This window comes from Grus americana, chromosome 6 (genome assembly GCF_028858705.1).
Source record: "Grus americana isolate bGruAme1 chromosome 6, bGruAme1.mat, whole genome shotgun sequence".
Lineage (NCBI taxonomy): Eukaryota > Metazoa > Chordata > Aves > Gruiformes > Gruidae > Grus > Grus americana.
Window position 1 is genome coordinate 10,196,795 of NC_072857.1, and position 15,083 is coordinate 10,211,877.

General features: G+C 38.2%; 1 protein-coding gene across 1 annotated transcript in view; it reads right to left on the reverse strand.

Moving 5' to 3' along the window:
• Positions 1–15,083, reverse strand: part of CCDC93 (coiled-coil domain containing 93) — a 51,856-nt gene that overhangs the window by 14,177 nt on the left and 22,596 nt on the right. Inside the window, exons 10-18 of the mRNA XM_054830222.1 lie at positions 14,995–15,045; positions 13,976–14,062; positions 8,129–8,245; positions 3,760–3,822; positions 3,488–3,561; positions 2,849–2,930; positions 1,483–1,554; positions 391–462; positions 20–128 (exon numbers count right to left, since the gene is read on the reverse strand). Coding sequence (XP_054686197.1) covers positions 20–128; positions 391–462; positions 1,483–1,554; positions 2,849–2,930; positions 3,488–3,561; positions 3,760–3,822; positions 8,129–8,245; positions 13,976–14,062; positions 14,995–15,045 — 727 coding nt within the window. The remainder of the gene's footprint in view (positions 1–19; positions 129–390; positions 463–1,482; positions 1,555–2,848; positions 2,931–3,487; positions 3,562–3,759; positions 3,823–8,128; positions 8,246–13,975; positions 14,063–14,994; positions 15,046–15,083) is intronic.

Consider the following 15,083-nt stretch of genomic DNA (forward strand, 5'->3'; position numbering starts at 1 on the left):
TCCTGCTTGATATACATACCCTGACTGTAAAGTTCAATAAATCTCTTCTGATATTGTGTTAGTTCAGCTCGGCTGGGTACTTCATCAATCTTGCGTTGTAAAATGGCTATTTCTCTGTTTCTTCGTGCCTGAATAGAAAGTTAGGAGGGGAGAAAACAAAGCCTCTTCTTGTTCTCTTCTTAAAATGGATGAAGCCCCCCCCCCCCCCAGCAATATTTTGTTACTCAATAATTAATTTTAAAAAAGTGTTGGCAGAGGCTCGATTTTTTGTAATTGATTTGTGACAGAAAAACTTTTTCAAGTTAGAACAACAAAAAGAAGTAGTAGAAGTTACAAGATAAGAAAAACATCATTAATTTTGTACAAGTAAATTTACAAAGAGTTACTCACCAATAACAGCCGGATCTTTTGAAGTTTATCTTTCTCAGTTTTGTACTGCTGTTCTATAATCTTATTCGGCTCCTAGAATTTGAGGACCCAAAACAGTTGTGTATTACAGTAGCATATGAGAGCTGAAGTTCAAAAACGTGCCGACTGGGTTTGTTTTCTGTATTTGTCTATCTTCCACTTAATGGGTACCACAATAACACCACCATTTGCTGGTTGGGGGTTTTTTATTGTTGTTTTTTTTTTTTTTTTTTTTAACAATGATTCATAATCTGCATTAAAAACTGACATCTTTTACTGTAAGCAAGTGAATTTTGCTTGAAGTCTTTAGTATTTTAGTTTTTAGAATTTGTCAATAGTTTTTCCACTGTGGCGTTAAGGATAAATATGGCCCAGCACAGAACATAAACCCTCTGACATGTATTTCCTGGATTGTCAGCTTGAATCTTTAAAAATTTAAGATTTACGTTTACATTTTAATTTTTTCATGCTGTGTTCAGAAGGACAGCAACATCATGGAACCTGTAATCTACCTCATTTCAGAGGCATAAATGTATCAAATGTTTACCCACTGAAACACAAGTAATTCAAGCTGTTCCTTTTCTGTTCATTTGTTATTCATTGCCATCAGTCTGGATGCACTTGTGTCAAAGCTTAACTTCTGACAGCTGCTCACAGTATGCAATGTACTGAACCACTGAAAACTTGTGCTTTCATCCTTCAAATAAATCCACTTTTAAGAAAAAAACCAACCAAAATAAACATGCTTTCTGAGGAAGACCTGTTTTTGTCAGAGGTATGCACTGCTCTTAACATCCAGAGATTCTTCTGTGGTACTACAAAGAAAGAAGTAAAAGGCACAAAAGGATCTATGAGTTAGCACCACGGGTTCTGCAAGAATACTGAAGGATACTATGAATATTTCTGTGTTTATTGGCCTGAACTGTGGCTTTACCAGTGGTGCGAGAATAGAATTTTTCAGAGATTGCAACAGATACTTTAATGCTTCCAAGAACATGCCAGAAGTCAGAAGGCCCTAAAGCAGCATTCTAAAGGACAAACTAAAAATAAAACACTTAGACATTTGCTATTTACCTGTTCCTCCCCATTTTCTACTGCCTCGGCTTTCAAATTCTCAATATTTTGTTGAAGTCTCTCCATTTCTTCCTTTAAAACAAACAAACAAAAAGTTTATGTTGCTTTTGACACTTGTCCTCTTAGCAGGAGGCCCGACAACATACAACTTTTAACAAAATTGTGGAGCTGACCACACACTGTATTTACATTTGTAAGATTCAACAGCATGCCCTGCTTAAGAGTAAGGCATCCATTATCACTCATTGCATAGAGCTGTCTGCTTTTGTCAAACACAGAAAAATTTATTTCTTATTTGCAAATACACTAGATCCAGCTAAGACAACTAATGAGCAACATGGAAAATAAAACCGAGGAAGCAAAGGAATACTGCAATAGCGATCGCATGACACAGGACTGCAACACACGGCATTTGTAAAAACGAATGAACCTAAAGCTACTTGCAAGGTAGTTTCCATTACAATCCTTCAGAGCTTTCCAAAGGGGTATGTATGGGAAAATGAGGTTCCTATGCACAGTCTATGCCTCAGGGCACTATTTCTTTTTACTTCTTTTCATTCTATTAAATCTCATCCACTATTGTTTTAACAGAATGAAAACAATTCTCTCCGATCCTATTTCTAGGCAGTCCAAACAGGACAGCAAAACAGAGTAATTAAGCAGTAAAACTGAAACATGCTCTGAAAACTGCAATAGTTTCATCTCAATCTTGTCTCTTTTGGTGGACTGCTCCAAATGCAGGGGCCTTCATGAAGCCCTCCTCTTTGGCACTGTACCTCGCCCGGGGTCACTGCTGGCTGCATTATCCAAGAAGCAACAATCCATTTCAGGCTGCAAATAGCACCAGTGGGTATCTAGTGCAGCCCAGTCTCAAACTTACATTGTAGTGCTCTCTGTCAACCCACCCCAAGTTGCTCTCAGCAGAATGGAAACAGAATGAGGAGAGCCACAACTGTGACCAGTACAAGGCAGATCTGGCATTATGTGTCTAGGAACTGCCCATTGTTAAAGAGTCCCAGTCACAACAGAACACCAAAGGCTGCGCTAACTCAGATGCCTCGGCAGCCTTCCTTACACCTCCCTGCCTCAGGGCAGGGGGAAAGTTCTCCTGGTGAATCCAGTTCCAACCTCCTTGGCCACCAGCCTTGTTGCAGATGTGATACACTGCAGAACTGGGCAACTGTCCGTGATTCTGCCACAAATCAAGCTGTTGGCAACGTTCGGTACAAACCTGGAAATACCAGTAAATGGTGGGGAGGGGGACTGACGAGGGACAGGACACACAACACGATGACAAATCAGGAAGCAGTATAATGCTTATTTACCAAGTTTTAAATGAATCCTTATACAAGAAACTAAAACTTACCCTACAGTGTGCTTTGAACTCTTGCTCCTGGCTTTTTAGGTTTTCATTCATGGCCACCAGTGCTCGCAGACTCTGTAATATGCTAAATTTGAACATGCAGTAAATCACATTAGATTTTTAGTTTATAATTTAAGCAGATGGAGAACTAAAAGACATTAGAACAAACTTAGTTCTAAATAAATTTCCAATAAAATCTGTGTAAACTAAAAACCTAAATATCACCACTGATATACCAAGGTCAAAATAAAAATGTAGTATTATACTGAGTATTTTGATGGTTTTGCTATGTTCTGACCTCATTATTGTGAGAGTTTTGAGAGAGCCTCCTATTTAATTTATGTGAGATGAAGGCTTCAAATATGAAGAAAATAAAATCAGGAAGGCCTCATCTACTTGTCAAATGTGCCTATGGTTCTTCTGCTTTAAACGCCTACAATTATTTTCAACTACAGATTGACACTTTTCATTCTGACTGAATGCTATGGTAGTATTTTCCTGTCTTTGGAAAGCAAGCCGGAGAATTGTTTAATTTTTAAATGCTAGTTATTTATTTAGATTGACAAAACAGGAAACATTGACTGATTCATTTTAAAACCATCATTTTTCAGAATTTCAAAGGCCACAAAGGAAGAAGCTTACCTAGAATCTGCTTGAGATTCTATTGTTTCCAGGGCTGCCAATTCCTTGTCCAGCTTTTCACCATAACTCTTAACCTAAGGGTTGCAATTAATAATAAATTGAAATACACTTCCACGCATAAAATGATTCACAATATTCAGCTTTCTCACGCCATGGGATCAGTGAGGTAGGTTGTCAAACAGCTTCACCATTTAATACATCCCACTGCATGCTGAATTTCTCAAAAATGATTCAGCTAGAATCAGTGCACAGAAAAACAAAAGAAAGATTACCTCGGTTAACGCCTTTTTTGCTTCAGTACATTTTGCCTGCAGATCAGCACATTTAGCTTGCAACTATTATGAAAGAGAAAGAAAAGAGTTTTGATTCTATATTCACGCTAACTACACCTGTAATGGAGAATAGCAGTATTTGTCCTGTTAATAGTGGTTGTCTATTAAACAACAGGCCAACCATCCCAAACACTGTCTTTTCTTGTCATCTACTCTAAGAGCATTTGATTGCAAGAATTGTGATCAAATATTTAATTAAAAACAGCAAACATTTTCCACCTGACCTTCTAGATGTATTCGGTCCCAGAATAAACAGCAGCTTTTACAAAACGGATACCATCAGAACGGCAACTTACTGGACAGAATCTCTGCTGAATTGCTCAACATTATTTAGCCTGGTTACACTAGTGTAGTTTCATACCAGGCTAAGAAGAGAGTACCATTTTGTTCTTCTCCAAATAAGTTAGGGTGATTCAAGACTTGCATAAAAGTGCCGTGGCACCATTCTATAGTCATATCCATACCAAATAAGCAAGCTGATTTATGATTTTCTTTTGTGAAACTATGGAAAGTCTAATAAGAAGGCAGTTAGCAAAATGCCACTGGATATTTCACTTATCAAATAATTTACAGAGACTAATTTTTGAAGAACATCCTTTTCTAAAGTCCTTGTGATTTAAGATAACATTGCAAACAGTAAGAACAAAAATGGGACCTGGGTTACAAAAGTGGAGCAGAAGTGTTACAAATAAAGAAATGCACATTTGGCTTTGTTCCACTTCTTTTCATGCTGGTTTAGTTTACTGTTTACAACACGGAGCTGTGACTTACTCCACTCGCCTCTTTCCGCAGCTGAATTTATGAAAAGAAAGCTTTTTCATTGTTTTTCATATTTTTCACCAATAATTCCCCAACAGACTGAATTCTAACTAGTTGACAAAAAGCCTTCAGTCCACATCTCATGAACATTGACATAAAGATTACAGAACTATTTGTTATAAGAACTTTTGCCAAAACTTATTGCAGTTTGTGAAGCCAGAACTTCACAAACATTTTTTAAAAGGGCGGGTCTTGACTGTCACTGACTTCAAAAGCTGTCTTTAGCAAGTGGGGGGGGGGGGGAAATATCAGCCAGGAAAGTTTTACTTTACTAAAGCGATAAAAGGATTATATTTGGCTTATAGCTGTCAGTACTTTTTTTTCCATATAAAAACATGGCACTGAGACTGTTATGTACTGGAAATAAGCAACACAATTCAAGGGTCCTCAGTTGTTAAAACGGCAAGTAGCATGATAACAGATTTAGAAAATACTTAAGTTTTGCTGTGGATTATGAAGTTAGTTCAGCAGTTAAAAGCAAATCTGTAATGAAGTGAGGATGCTACCAATTTTGTGAGATTTACAGCCATGTTTCCTCCCCACCCCAAACTACTTGCTTCTTCTCAGCAGTATGTGGAAAGCAAGCAAATACATTCATTCATATGCCAGGGAAACTGCTAAAGGAAATTATTTGTACCAGGCATAAAAATGTAATACACTAAACGTATATCTAATTACAGGCATATTCTGTATTACTAATTCAGCAGCCACACTATGCTACAATTCTGTGGAGTATAAAAGCCATCTGCTACAGAAAAAATGCTTTTGAACATTTCAGTCATTGAGACTGCATACAGACATTGGCAGATCCTTTCTGCCTTCCAGATCATAACGACACAACATAGAATAGCTGCGAAAGCTACCCACAACTGCTAAGCTCATTTACCAGCCTCTCTCACTGCTCAACTAGGCAAGAAAGATCAAGGAAACAGCGTGGCCAGAGAACTGTGCTAGTGCAATTTTGAAGATTTTCTTTTTTTGAAACCTGAGCCAGCTGTTGCAGTTTCCTCATGCCAATCTTACTACACAATTGTACCTAAGCTGTCCTTCCCAAAATGAAGCTTGAGCTGACTGCCGCCAAGAACACAAACTCTTCTCACAATGCAAGGGCTGTGGTGTAGTGTTCTAGTATCTATACGCTCAAACTGAGCGCACCTCCAGTATCTCTACATACTGTCTGCAGAAAAACTGCACATGGATGTGAGCTGGTGGACATAAGCCAACATCTGTTCAAAATCCATAGAACTGCATTAGAACATCCTTAAACCTGAGCAAACATCCCCTCTTGTATCCCAGGGCAGTGCTAAACCTTTGCCAGTCACGACAGTAAAGCTTCTTATCTGGAACACGTTTGCATCCTGCCAGCGCAGAGTGGATGCTGACAGAGCATGCATCTGTCTCCATGCTACAATATACAAGCAGCACATCTGTATCTCCACGTATATTTGTCTTAGAGCCTTTGTGATTTAAAGGAAGAGTTAAAGTGTGGTAGAAATGTACTGCCATGACTTAGGATGCAGTGAACATCCTCTTCTTTTCCCTGCTTCTGAAATTCCAAAGATCTGATTCTGTAATTTGTGTTTCTACTTCAGGAAGAACCCTCAAACTAACATAGGAGCTCCAGCAGGATTTAACTGTCTGTAAGCGCATATTATGATTTTTGAAAGCCTGACACTTCAGCCTGCATTTAAATGCTAGGTATTGTCAATATTTTTTTTTTTTTTTAAGTAACAGGGCATCAAAGTTATGTCTGACGTAAACAGTCATGGAAAATTCATATTACCAAAGTGTTGAAAGAATACCAACTAGAGTTAAAAAAGTATAATTAATTTCAGTATATCATAATATAGTTATAATATATCATAATACTTTCTAATATTTCACTCTAGAATGGAGAGGAATTGTGACAGACATGGTTTATATTCAATATACAGTGCAAGTAATAATTGTAGTGCTATTGACTATGAAAAAATTCTGTTTTTAACAGATGGGCCATGCCAGAGGGCAACACAGAAACAGAAGTGCATCAGTTTAAAAAGAACGGAACTAGCTTGCCATGTTCCAAAGATAAATACTAGAATGCATTTCGAGTTAAAACACTGTCATACTCTATCCTCTGAAAGTTCTTTTTTTGTGAAATAAATTAAGAGGAACAATGAAGAACAGGATAGACAATTAGTCGTTCCATTTTTTTGTGCATAAGTTTTATTTCTATAGGTTTATTTAAACTTAGTATTACTTGACTGTTAGAGACTTCAAAGACTGGTTCACAGCATATGCTTTGCTGAAAGGAGATTTATTTAAAGGATATTTATCCCCTCAAAACTTAAGACTTTATTGCACTGTTAGAGACTACTTTATTCTCATTAAAAAAAAGTCAGGTCCAGTAAGTAGCTGAAAAAGAACATTTAAAATCTAGTGCTCCCATAGTTATAGTAGGCAAAACTTTAAAAGCTATGATTCCTTTACCTCTGTTGTTTGCAAGACTGGACATATCGCTGTCTCATAAAATGTGCCATACAGACACTTATCTTTTGAAGCCCCTGTACCCCCAAAATTTAATGGGTAAACCCAGTTAAGATGTAAGGTGTTAAGATGTTACTGACAAGAGCAGAGCCAAACAAAAAACAGATGAAGGCTGCTGGAGCAGTGCTGTACTTGACAGAGTATCAACCACAGAAGTCAGCAGCGCAGTTTTTCCTCAAGTACTACTTGTTTTTTGGCAAGCTCTTCCAATTACTGATTCTGATGCAGTATGTTTTCATCAGATTCTGAACGCTAAAGATGGCATGGTGCTGATTATAGCAGCATGCATAATTAAAAGAAGCATTTCATTAATGGCATAGCTTTTCCACTTACACTTTTCTGAGTTTAAATGGCAATAGCATAAGTAGGTTGAAATACAAGCGTGGTGGTTCTTACTCTTACTTATATGTAGGAACAGAACATCAGTCACAAATTCAAGAGCCTTTCCCCCCTAAAACAAATGCGAAGATGTGAACCAAGGAGTGCTGTGCAAAAACACCCCCAACAAATGAACAAGCAAAAAAGCCAGTGAGACAAGCTGGCTCAAGGACAGGAAGGGATAAAAAGTCATTTATAGCATATTTTAGAGTAACTTCCTAAATTGTTTCAAGAAACAGTGAAAAGAGCCCATTCAGCACTACAGCTAACAAGTCAAATGGAGATACTCTGTTTTCCTCCAAGAGAGGTACACAAAAAAAAAAAAAAAAAAAAAAAGGAAAAGCATATTTTGATTAGCTAGCCCCCCTCCTCACAGACAGGGCTATACAATTTGTTAATATAAAAGCAGCCACATTGTCTTAGTAATAAATGTGCAAGCAAGACATTCAAAGATGCTGAAATGAACATTCAGCATAACAAACTGCTGGTATGGAAGACAGCCTGCAAATCTTTTCTGGATGGCAAAAACTTTGTGATCAAGCACATTTGTCAATGTTTTCTTCTTTATTACACACACAATACTTACCTCTTCCAGGAGTTTGGTTTTCTGCAAAATTTGCTTATTCAGAGATGCCACCTTCCTTCTGTGTTGTTGTGCAGCTCCAAGCCTTTCTGGTCGCTCCTCAGCGGAAAGCTCAGATTGCTAAAATAAAAAATAACAACAGCCCGTTGGACCTCCTGCCATTACTTTTTGCTTCTTCAGTACCTCAGGAAATGCTGAAGTGGGACACACCTGTGATATTCCTTATCAAGAACTGTGTCCCACTACCCAACAGAAAGACTGACTTACCAATTTATCTCACATCAAGATGAGGAAGCAGCTAAACAACTGAATTCTATCCCAAAGGTAACAGCTAAAGTAAGGTAAAAATAAAGTCAGGTGCCCTGGAATGGGTGGAAAATACTACAGTATAATAGAAGAAAGAAATAATTGTTTGCATCAGCATTATAGTTAAACCTGGTAGAGTTCTTAAACATAAAAAATACAAACATGCTATAAAACACCTTAAGCAGTGGTATTTACTGAACTTGCTGAATCAGAGATGCTCTATACCTCGATAAGTAGATCCAGAACTTTCAAAGGCCTTGAAGAATTGTGTATTTAGATTCTAAAATAGTGGCTTTGATGCATCTTTATGCTGAATGGCAATGACATACTCAGTGTTGTAGATCCATTTACCACTCTAAGCTTTTTTTTGTGTGTGCGTGTGGTAAGGACACCAGTCTTTGAAAACTACTCAATCCGGCATGCATTGCCAAGAAAGTGTCTCATAAATACGTACTGAAGACAGCAAGCTGGATCCAGTCTCTTGTTCTCTGTGAACTGTGAAAGAAATCTACCTGGACTTGTGCAAAGCATTTGACACTGTCCCGCACGACATCCTTGTCTCTAAATTGGAGAGACATGGATTCGATGGATGGACCACTCGGTGGATAAGAATTAGCTGGATGGTCGCACTCAAAGAGTTGCAGTCAATGGCTCAATGTCCAAGTGGAGAACAGTGACGAGTGGCATGCCTCAGGGGTCGGTACTGGGACCAGCACTGTTTCACATCTTTGTTGGCGACATGGACACTGGGATCGAGTTAACCCTCAGCAAGTTTGCTGACAACATCAAGCTGTGTGGTGTGGTCGACATGCTGGAGGGAAGGGATGCCATCCAGAGGGACCTTGACAGGCTTGAGAGGTGGGCCTGTGCAAACTGCATGAAGTTCAACAAGGCCAAGTGCAAGGTCCTGCACGTGGGTTGGCGCAATCCCAAGTACAAATACAGGCTACGTGGAGAATGGATTGAGAGCAGCCCTGAGGAGAAGGACTTGGGGGTATTGATTCATGAAAAGCTCAACATGAGCCGGCAATGTGTGCCTGCAGCCCAGAAAGCCAACCATGCCCTGGGCCGCATCAAAAACAGCATGACCAACAGGTTGAGGGAGGTGATTCTCCCCCTCTATGCCGCTCTTGTGAGACCTGGAATACTGTGTCCAGCTCTGGGGTCCCGAACATAAGAAGGACATGGAGCAACTGGAGCAAGTCCAGAGGAGGCCATGAAGATGATCAGAAAGCTGGAGCACCTCTGCTATGGAGACAGGCTGAGAGAGTTGGGGTTATTCAGCCTGGAGAAGAGAAGGCTCCGGGGAGACCTTATAGCAGCCTTCCAGTACCTGAAGAGGGCCTACAAGAACTCTGGAGAAGGACCGCTTACAAGTGATAGGACAAGGGGTAATGGCTTTAAACTAAAAGAGGAAAGATTTAGATTAGATATTAGGAAGAAATTCTTCACTATGAGGGTGGTGAGGCACTAGAACAGGTTGCCCAGAGAAGCTGTGGATGCCCCATCCCTGGAAGTTTTCAAGGCCAGGTTGGATGGGGCTTTGGGCAACCTGGTCTAGTGGAGGGTGTCCCTGCCCATGGCAGGGGGTTGGAACTAGATGATCTTTGAGGTCCCTTCCAACTCAAACCGTTCTAGGATTCTATGAAACCTGCTAGAAACATTCTTTACCAGGAATAGTATTTGTAATAGAAATTGTGTATTTGCAGTAGACAAAAGAATGATTAAAAATCAGTGACAGCTAGATGTCTAAGTGATTATTTGCCTAAATACTACTTGTACCTTTTGAAAGCCCTCACTGTAATACTTACATCCATCTGTTTTGGTAATTTGCTTCATGCACTCAAGACTTCTTTTTCCAGTTAATTCATTTTCCAATATTTCATTTGAAAAACAGTTAATTTTCAACTGCTTCAGGTGCTAATTTGCAGCGTCTGTCAAAGACTTCAATACTAAGTGCTTTTTGGATAATTACCAAATGTTGACAATGACTACAATGTATAATCAGCAAAAATGTTACAAGAAGTATGAAATGCTCTTCACTCATAGTGGCTCCAGGTATCCGCTCTAGGCAGATGGGTAAGCAGGTCTTCACTAACAGCTTAATTTTAAATGAAAATGAGGCAAAACCTGTCTTCCTCTTCTCCATTTTCTACGTTATCCATATTAAAGAGCAGCTGAATGACTTGTTATACTTTTACATCTACAGCAAGAAAAGACTGATTCTGATGTCTTACCCCAACAATTCACACTTACTTTCCATTTGTTAGGGAAGAAAAAATGCCTCTAAGCAACATTTGTAACACTGACCTATTCAACAAATACACACTCAGATTTACTTATTCCTCTCATTATTTAGCCAAACCACATTCCCTCATCATGTCATGCATTCCAAGACCCCATCCTTCTCACCATATGATTAGCCTATCTAATATGCATAACATGCAAATCAAGAGAACTGGAAATGCCAGAAACATGAGCTAAACCAGTCTAAGACTGATCTGGCAAAAATAGTAGAAAACCATACGGTACAGCTTTGACATAAAGAAAAGGTCATGTCTCAAGAAGTGGACTGTTACAGCTTGCTTTTTGAAAATGGGAATAACCATCACTATAATACACAGGTTTCTGCAGAAAAATCTATCTGGTCTGCAAATGAAAAAGCTAGGGTTAAGCCTTGGGCAGTCAAAGCAGGCTAAGGGTCTGTTCTGCAGCAACACTACAGCTTTGAAGTTACTGAGGAATTGGGTTCCAATTTTTGGAGAAAAACGCATCTTTCAGCATAGAAGGAAGGAAGCACAAATTATAGAAGCTACTTTGCTTTTGACACTATTGTTGTTACCTGGTCTCTTATTAGACTGAAACAGTACTTGCCTTTCGAACATAATTTAAGAAAGCTGTATCTGAGCACTAGCCTCTCTGACTGTTCAAGATTATCAATTTGCTACTCTATCTCAAAACAACAACTTCAATTACACCTGACAAAAAAGGATACCTGGATACATCCTCCAACATTTCTGTTAGCACACATTATACCCACCACTGACTGAGCTGTGCACTCACTTCTGCATTCTTCCCCATTCCCTGCAAACACTCAACCGCCCTAAAAAGATTTAGCCAATTCAAATAAACAAGTTAAGAAGTGTTAGTAGCCTCATCTTCTATGACAGAATTTGTTAAGTTAAAACTCCACATTAATTATGCATGATGATCACTAATCTATGGCAGCTCAAAAACTGCTAGCCAAAATAAATGGCTAATTATTGACTTTAAGAGCCTGCCTCCCACTGTTCAAATGTCAAAGTTTTAAATGGGAAGGAGGAAGGAAATACATGGAATTAATGTTATTCTTTGTAATGAGGTTCTCTCACACACATTAGTGCTACAAACTTTCCAATAATTAAAGAAAGAGAATTCAATCATTAGTCTACAGAACTTCACATTCTTAAAAAAAAATAAAATTTAGTCTTTATACAGAAATACAAACTTTGTAGCAGTAAATAATTTTATCTCTTCATGTTCAGCCACCTCTTACTAGCAAATAGACTTCAGAGGTTTAGTTCTGTCACTAACTCCATCATAGTTGCCTCAATTTGAAGTCCACTGCCTGAAGTCCACTGAGAAAACAAAAACAATCTCCAGACCTGTAACAGTTCAGATCTGTTTTCAGTCAAGTTCCATGTAGATCTTTAGCAGTCATTTCAATGTAATTTGCTGTCATTTTTCCTTGACATTTTCCTGAGGCTCAGGAACCCAAAGATAAAAATCACTGCATCTCACCTTATCTTTCAGGGTTTCCTCAAACCAAAACTTATAAAAATACCTAATTTAGTATTTTCCTTGAACACAACCCCTAACCATACTAAACAGCTGAATGCTTATTTTATGCTACTGCAACTGACTGTGTAGGGTACATAGTAATCTCTGATATGGGATTCTAGAAGTCAAAAAATATTCTGAGTCAACTTATCAAGATGTAAGCAACTTGCAACCAGCATTTAAACTGTTGAAGACGACTCTCCTTCAGGCATTTTTGAAGAGGTAGTTTCGAGACAGCACTTCTCCAGTTTTAGTCATTCTTTCATTTTACCAGGGAACAAGCTTTTCCTCATATTCTACTAGCAAAACCATTTGTTACATATAACTATACTTGTAAATTTTCAGAGGAAGAATCCTTCTAACACAGTAAAATCATAGCTACTTTGAATAATTCGCAGTTGAATTGGATGATCATTGTAGGCCCCTTCCAACTGAAATAGTCTCTTCCGTTCTGCATTTTGAAAGTGAGGTTTTCCCTACATATGCTGCAGGAACAGCTGCCATTTAGTAGGTTATAATGCATTTTCTTAGAAGAAGATGCTGCTTTTCCATAGAGATTTTACTTTGTCTATTCTATTCTAATCAGCCTTAGAAAGCAGGTAATGAATACTATGTATAGTTGCGAGAGTTTAAAACTATTAGAACTATATCCAAACATTGCTGATGCTTCAATAAACGGTTTGATAATATCCTTAATTCTCTGTTACTGGTGCACACGTGCACACACAGATTTATTTTTTTTATTTTTGAGCACATCCAATAGATTTGAAAAGCGATATATTTTTTGTTTGACTTGAATCAGTTCTTACTTTCCAGAGTATTAATCATCGTTCTACTATAATAGTCAAGGTCCTGCTGTTTTCTCTCAGAACAGAAGAAATGTAACACTGAAATATGACCCTTGGGCTTCTGTTCTTCCAATCCTTTGTAATAAAGAAAGGCCAAGAATTTGCGATAGACTCTGTTGAGTTATAGGGTTTATCTCCCAAATGGGAAAGCTCCATACCTCATACGTGTCAACAAAAAGGAAGAAATATGAGAAGACTATTGGACAAATAAGAGTGACCTATAACTCATAACTGGCAGTGATGTATTGTATGCGTTAATTGCTTGAAGAGCCAGATTTTCTTTTCATATTACTGTAAAAAAAATCACAGTTGAACACAATAAATGGAGCTAATATACACTGTTAATTGCCTTGACTTCTAAAAACAACAAAGGTTTGGTTTTGATGATACTAGATTCAGAACAAGAAATCCAGGGTATGACAGATAATTGGAGCCCAGTGCAAGTAACAGCCCAGTGTCTGAAAATCCAAGTGGAGGAGGCCTAGATTTTGATCTGGACAGGCCCGCAGAACTGTATTTCTGCACTTGATGCTGAACATTTTAAAACACATTTAGAGATTAGGCCACTGGTTGGAACAGATATTAACTCAGGACCTTCTTTATTTATGAAAACATTGAAGCAGGTGCTTAAACCCAAACTCCTCATGAAAGCCATTCAGGAATATGTGCTGTAGCACCAAAAACTTGTGCCTGTTTAAGACTCATTAAAGTACTTCCTGAGTTCTGACTGTGTTGTTATCCACAGCATGTATGAAACAGTGTAGTTTCAAGAGAATCATGGCAATTAAGTTGGAAGCTTAAGGTCTAAATTAACAAGCTATCAAATATATTTTTGGCAAATATTACTTGGCAAAACATAATCAGGTAACACACTTACCTTTTCAGCGTATTCTGACACTATTTGCTTGATCTCATCTGACTGGAGTCCAACAATCTGGCCAACTGTGCTTGCTGTCAACTTGCCCTGCAATTGTGTCAAGAAAATGTTTGGAGTTTTGGAACTGCCTGTGCTTTTACATGGAATTTCCCCAAGCTCTAATTTTAACTGAAATGTACAAAACCTTTACACTGGGTAAAAATCTCTAATCATAAAAAAAGACCAAGAAACATTCCACCCCCAAAAAAACCTTCACTGATGGAAATTTCCCATTTACAACCTTTTAGCAAACAAAACAGATTTTCAAAAACTTACTTCAAATTGTATTCTGTATACTGAATTTTGCACATGCAGTAATAAAACTCACTTTTAGACCACATTTTAAACCAAACTGTAACAATGCAGATGCATGAAAGAATGCACCTTTCAAACTGGATGCATATAGAAAAACAATCTTCAAGTAGAACTGAATTCTACAGTGGATTTCAGTAGAAATCATGTCAATCAACCTTGAGACAAGACTAATTGCTACCTTCTCTTCCATCATATCATCGACTACAACCAATATCCAGTATTGGCAGTGTCCTACACTAATGCTGGTGTTTATAAATATTTACAGTGCTTTGAAAAACACCTTGAAATGCCTACAGGTTTCCTCCAGTCTCCCCAGTAAAATGATTATGCCTCTGGATATCTTCACAAGATGAATAAAGTAAGATCACAATGCATCTTGGGTAGCTGCACTGTGATGTCTTTCCCCTGAAATTCTCCTCGTAGGAACCATTTGAAAGAGGCACTTATTTATATTGCTTTTATCATTTCAAGGCAAACGATTAAGTCATCAGCCTCATAAAAATTACCATCTTCCTAATTCAACCATCTTTGCTTGCACTCCCTTAATGAGAAGTTAAACGCAGTCATTCCAAGACTTCAGATTCACCATTAACCTGATTTTAGGAGTAATTGCCATAACCAACCATCACTTAAACAAAGCTGTATCAGTTTTAAATGCTGCTTACCTCTTCTGTTGCCATTGCAGCCATCCCAGTCATCAGAGTTTTAATGCGAAGCTAGGGCAAAATATGAGGAATTACACATAGCAATTTAT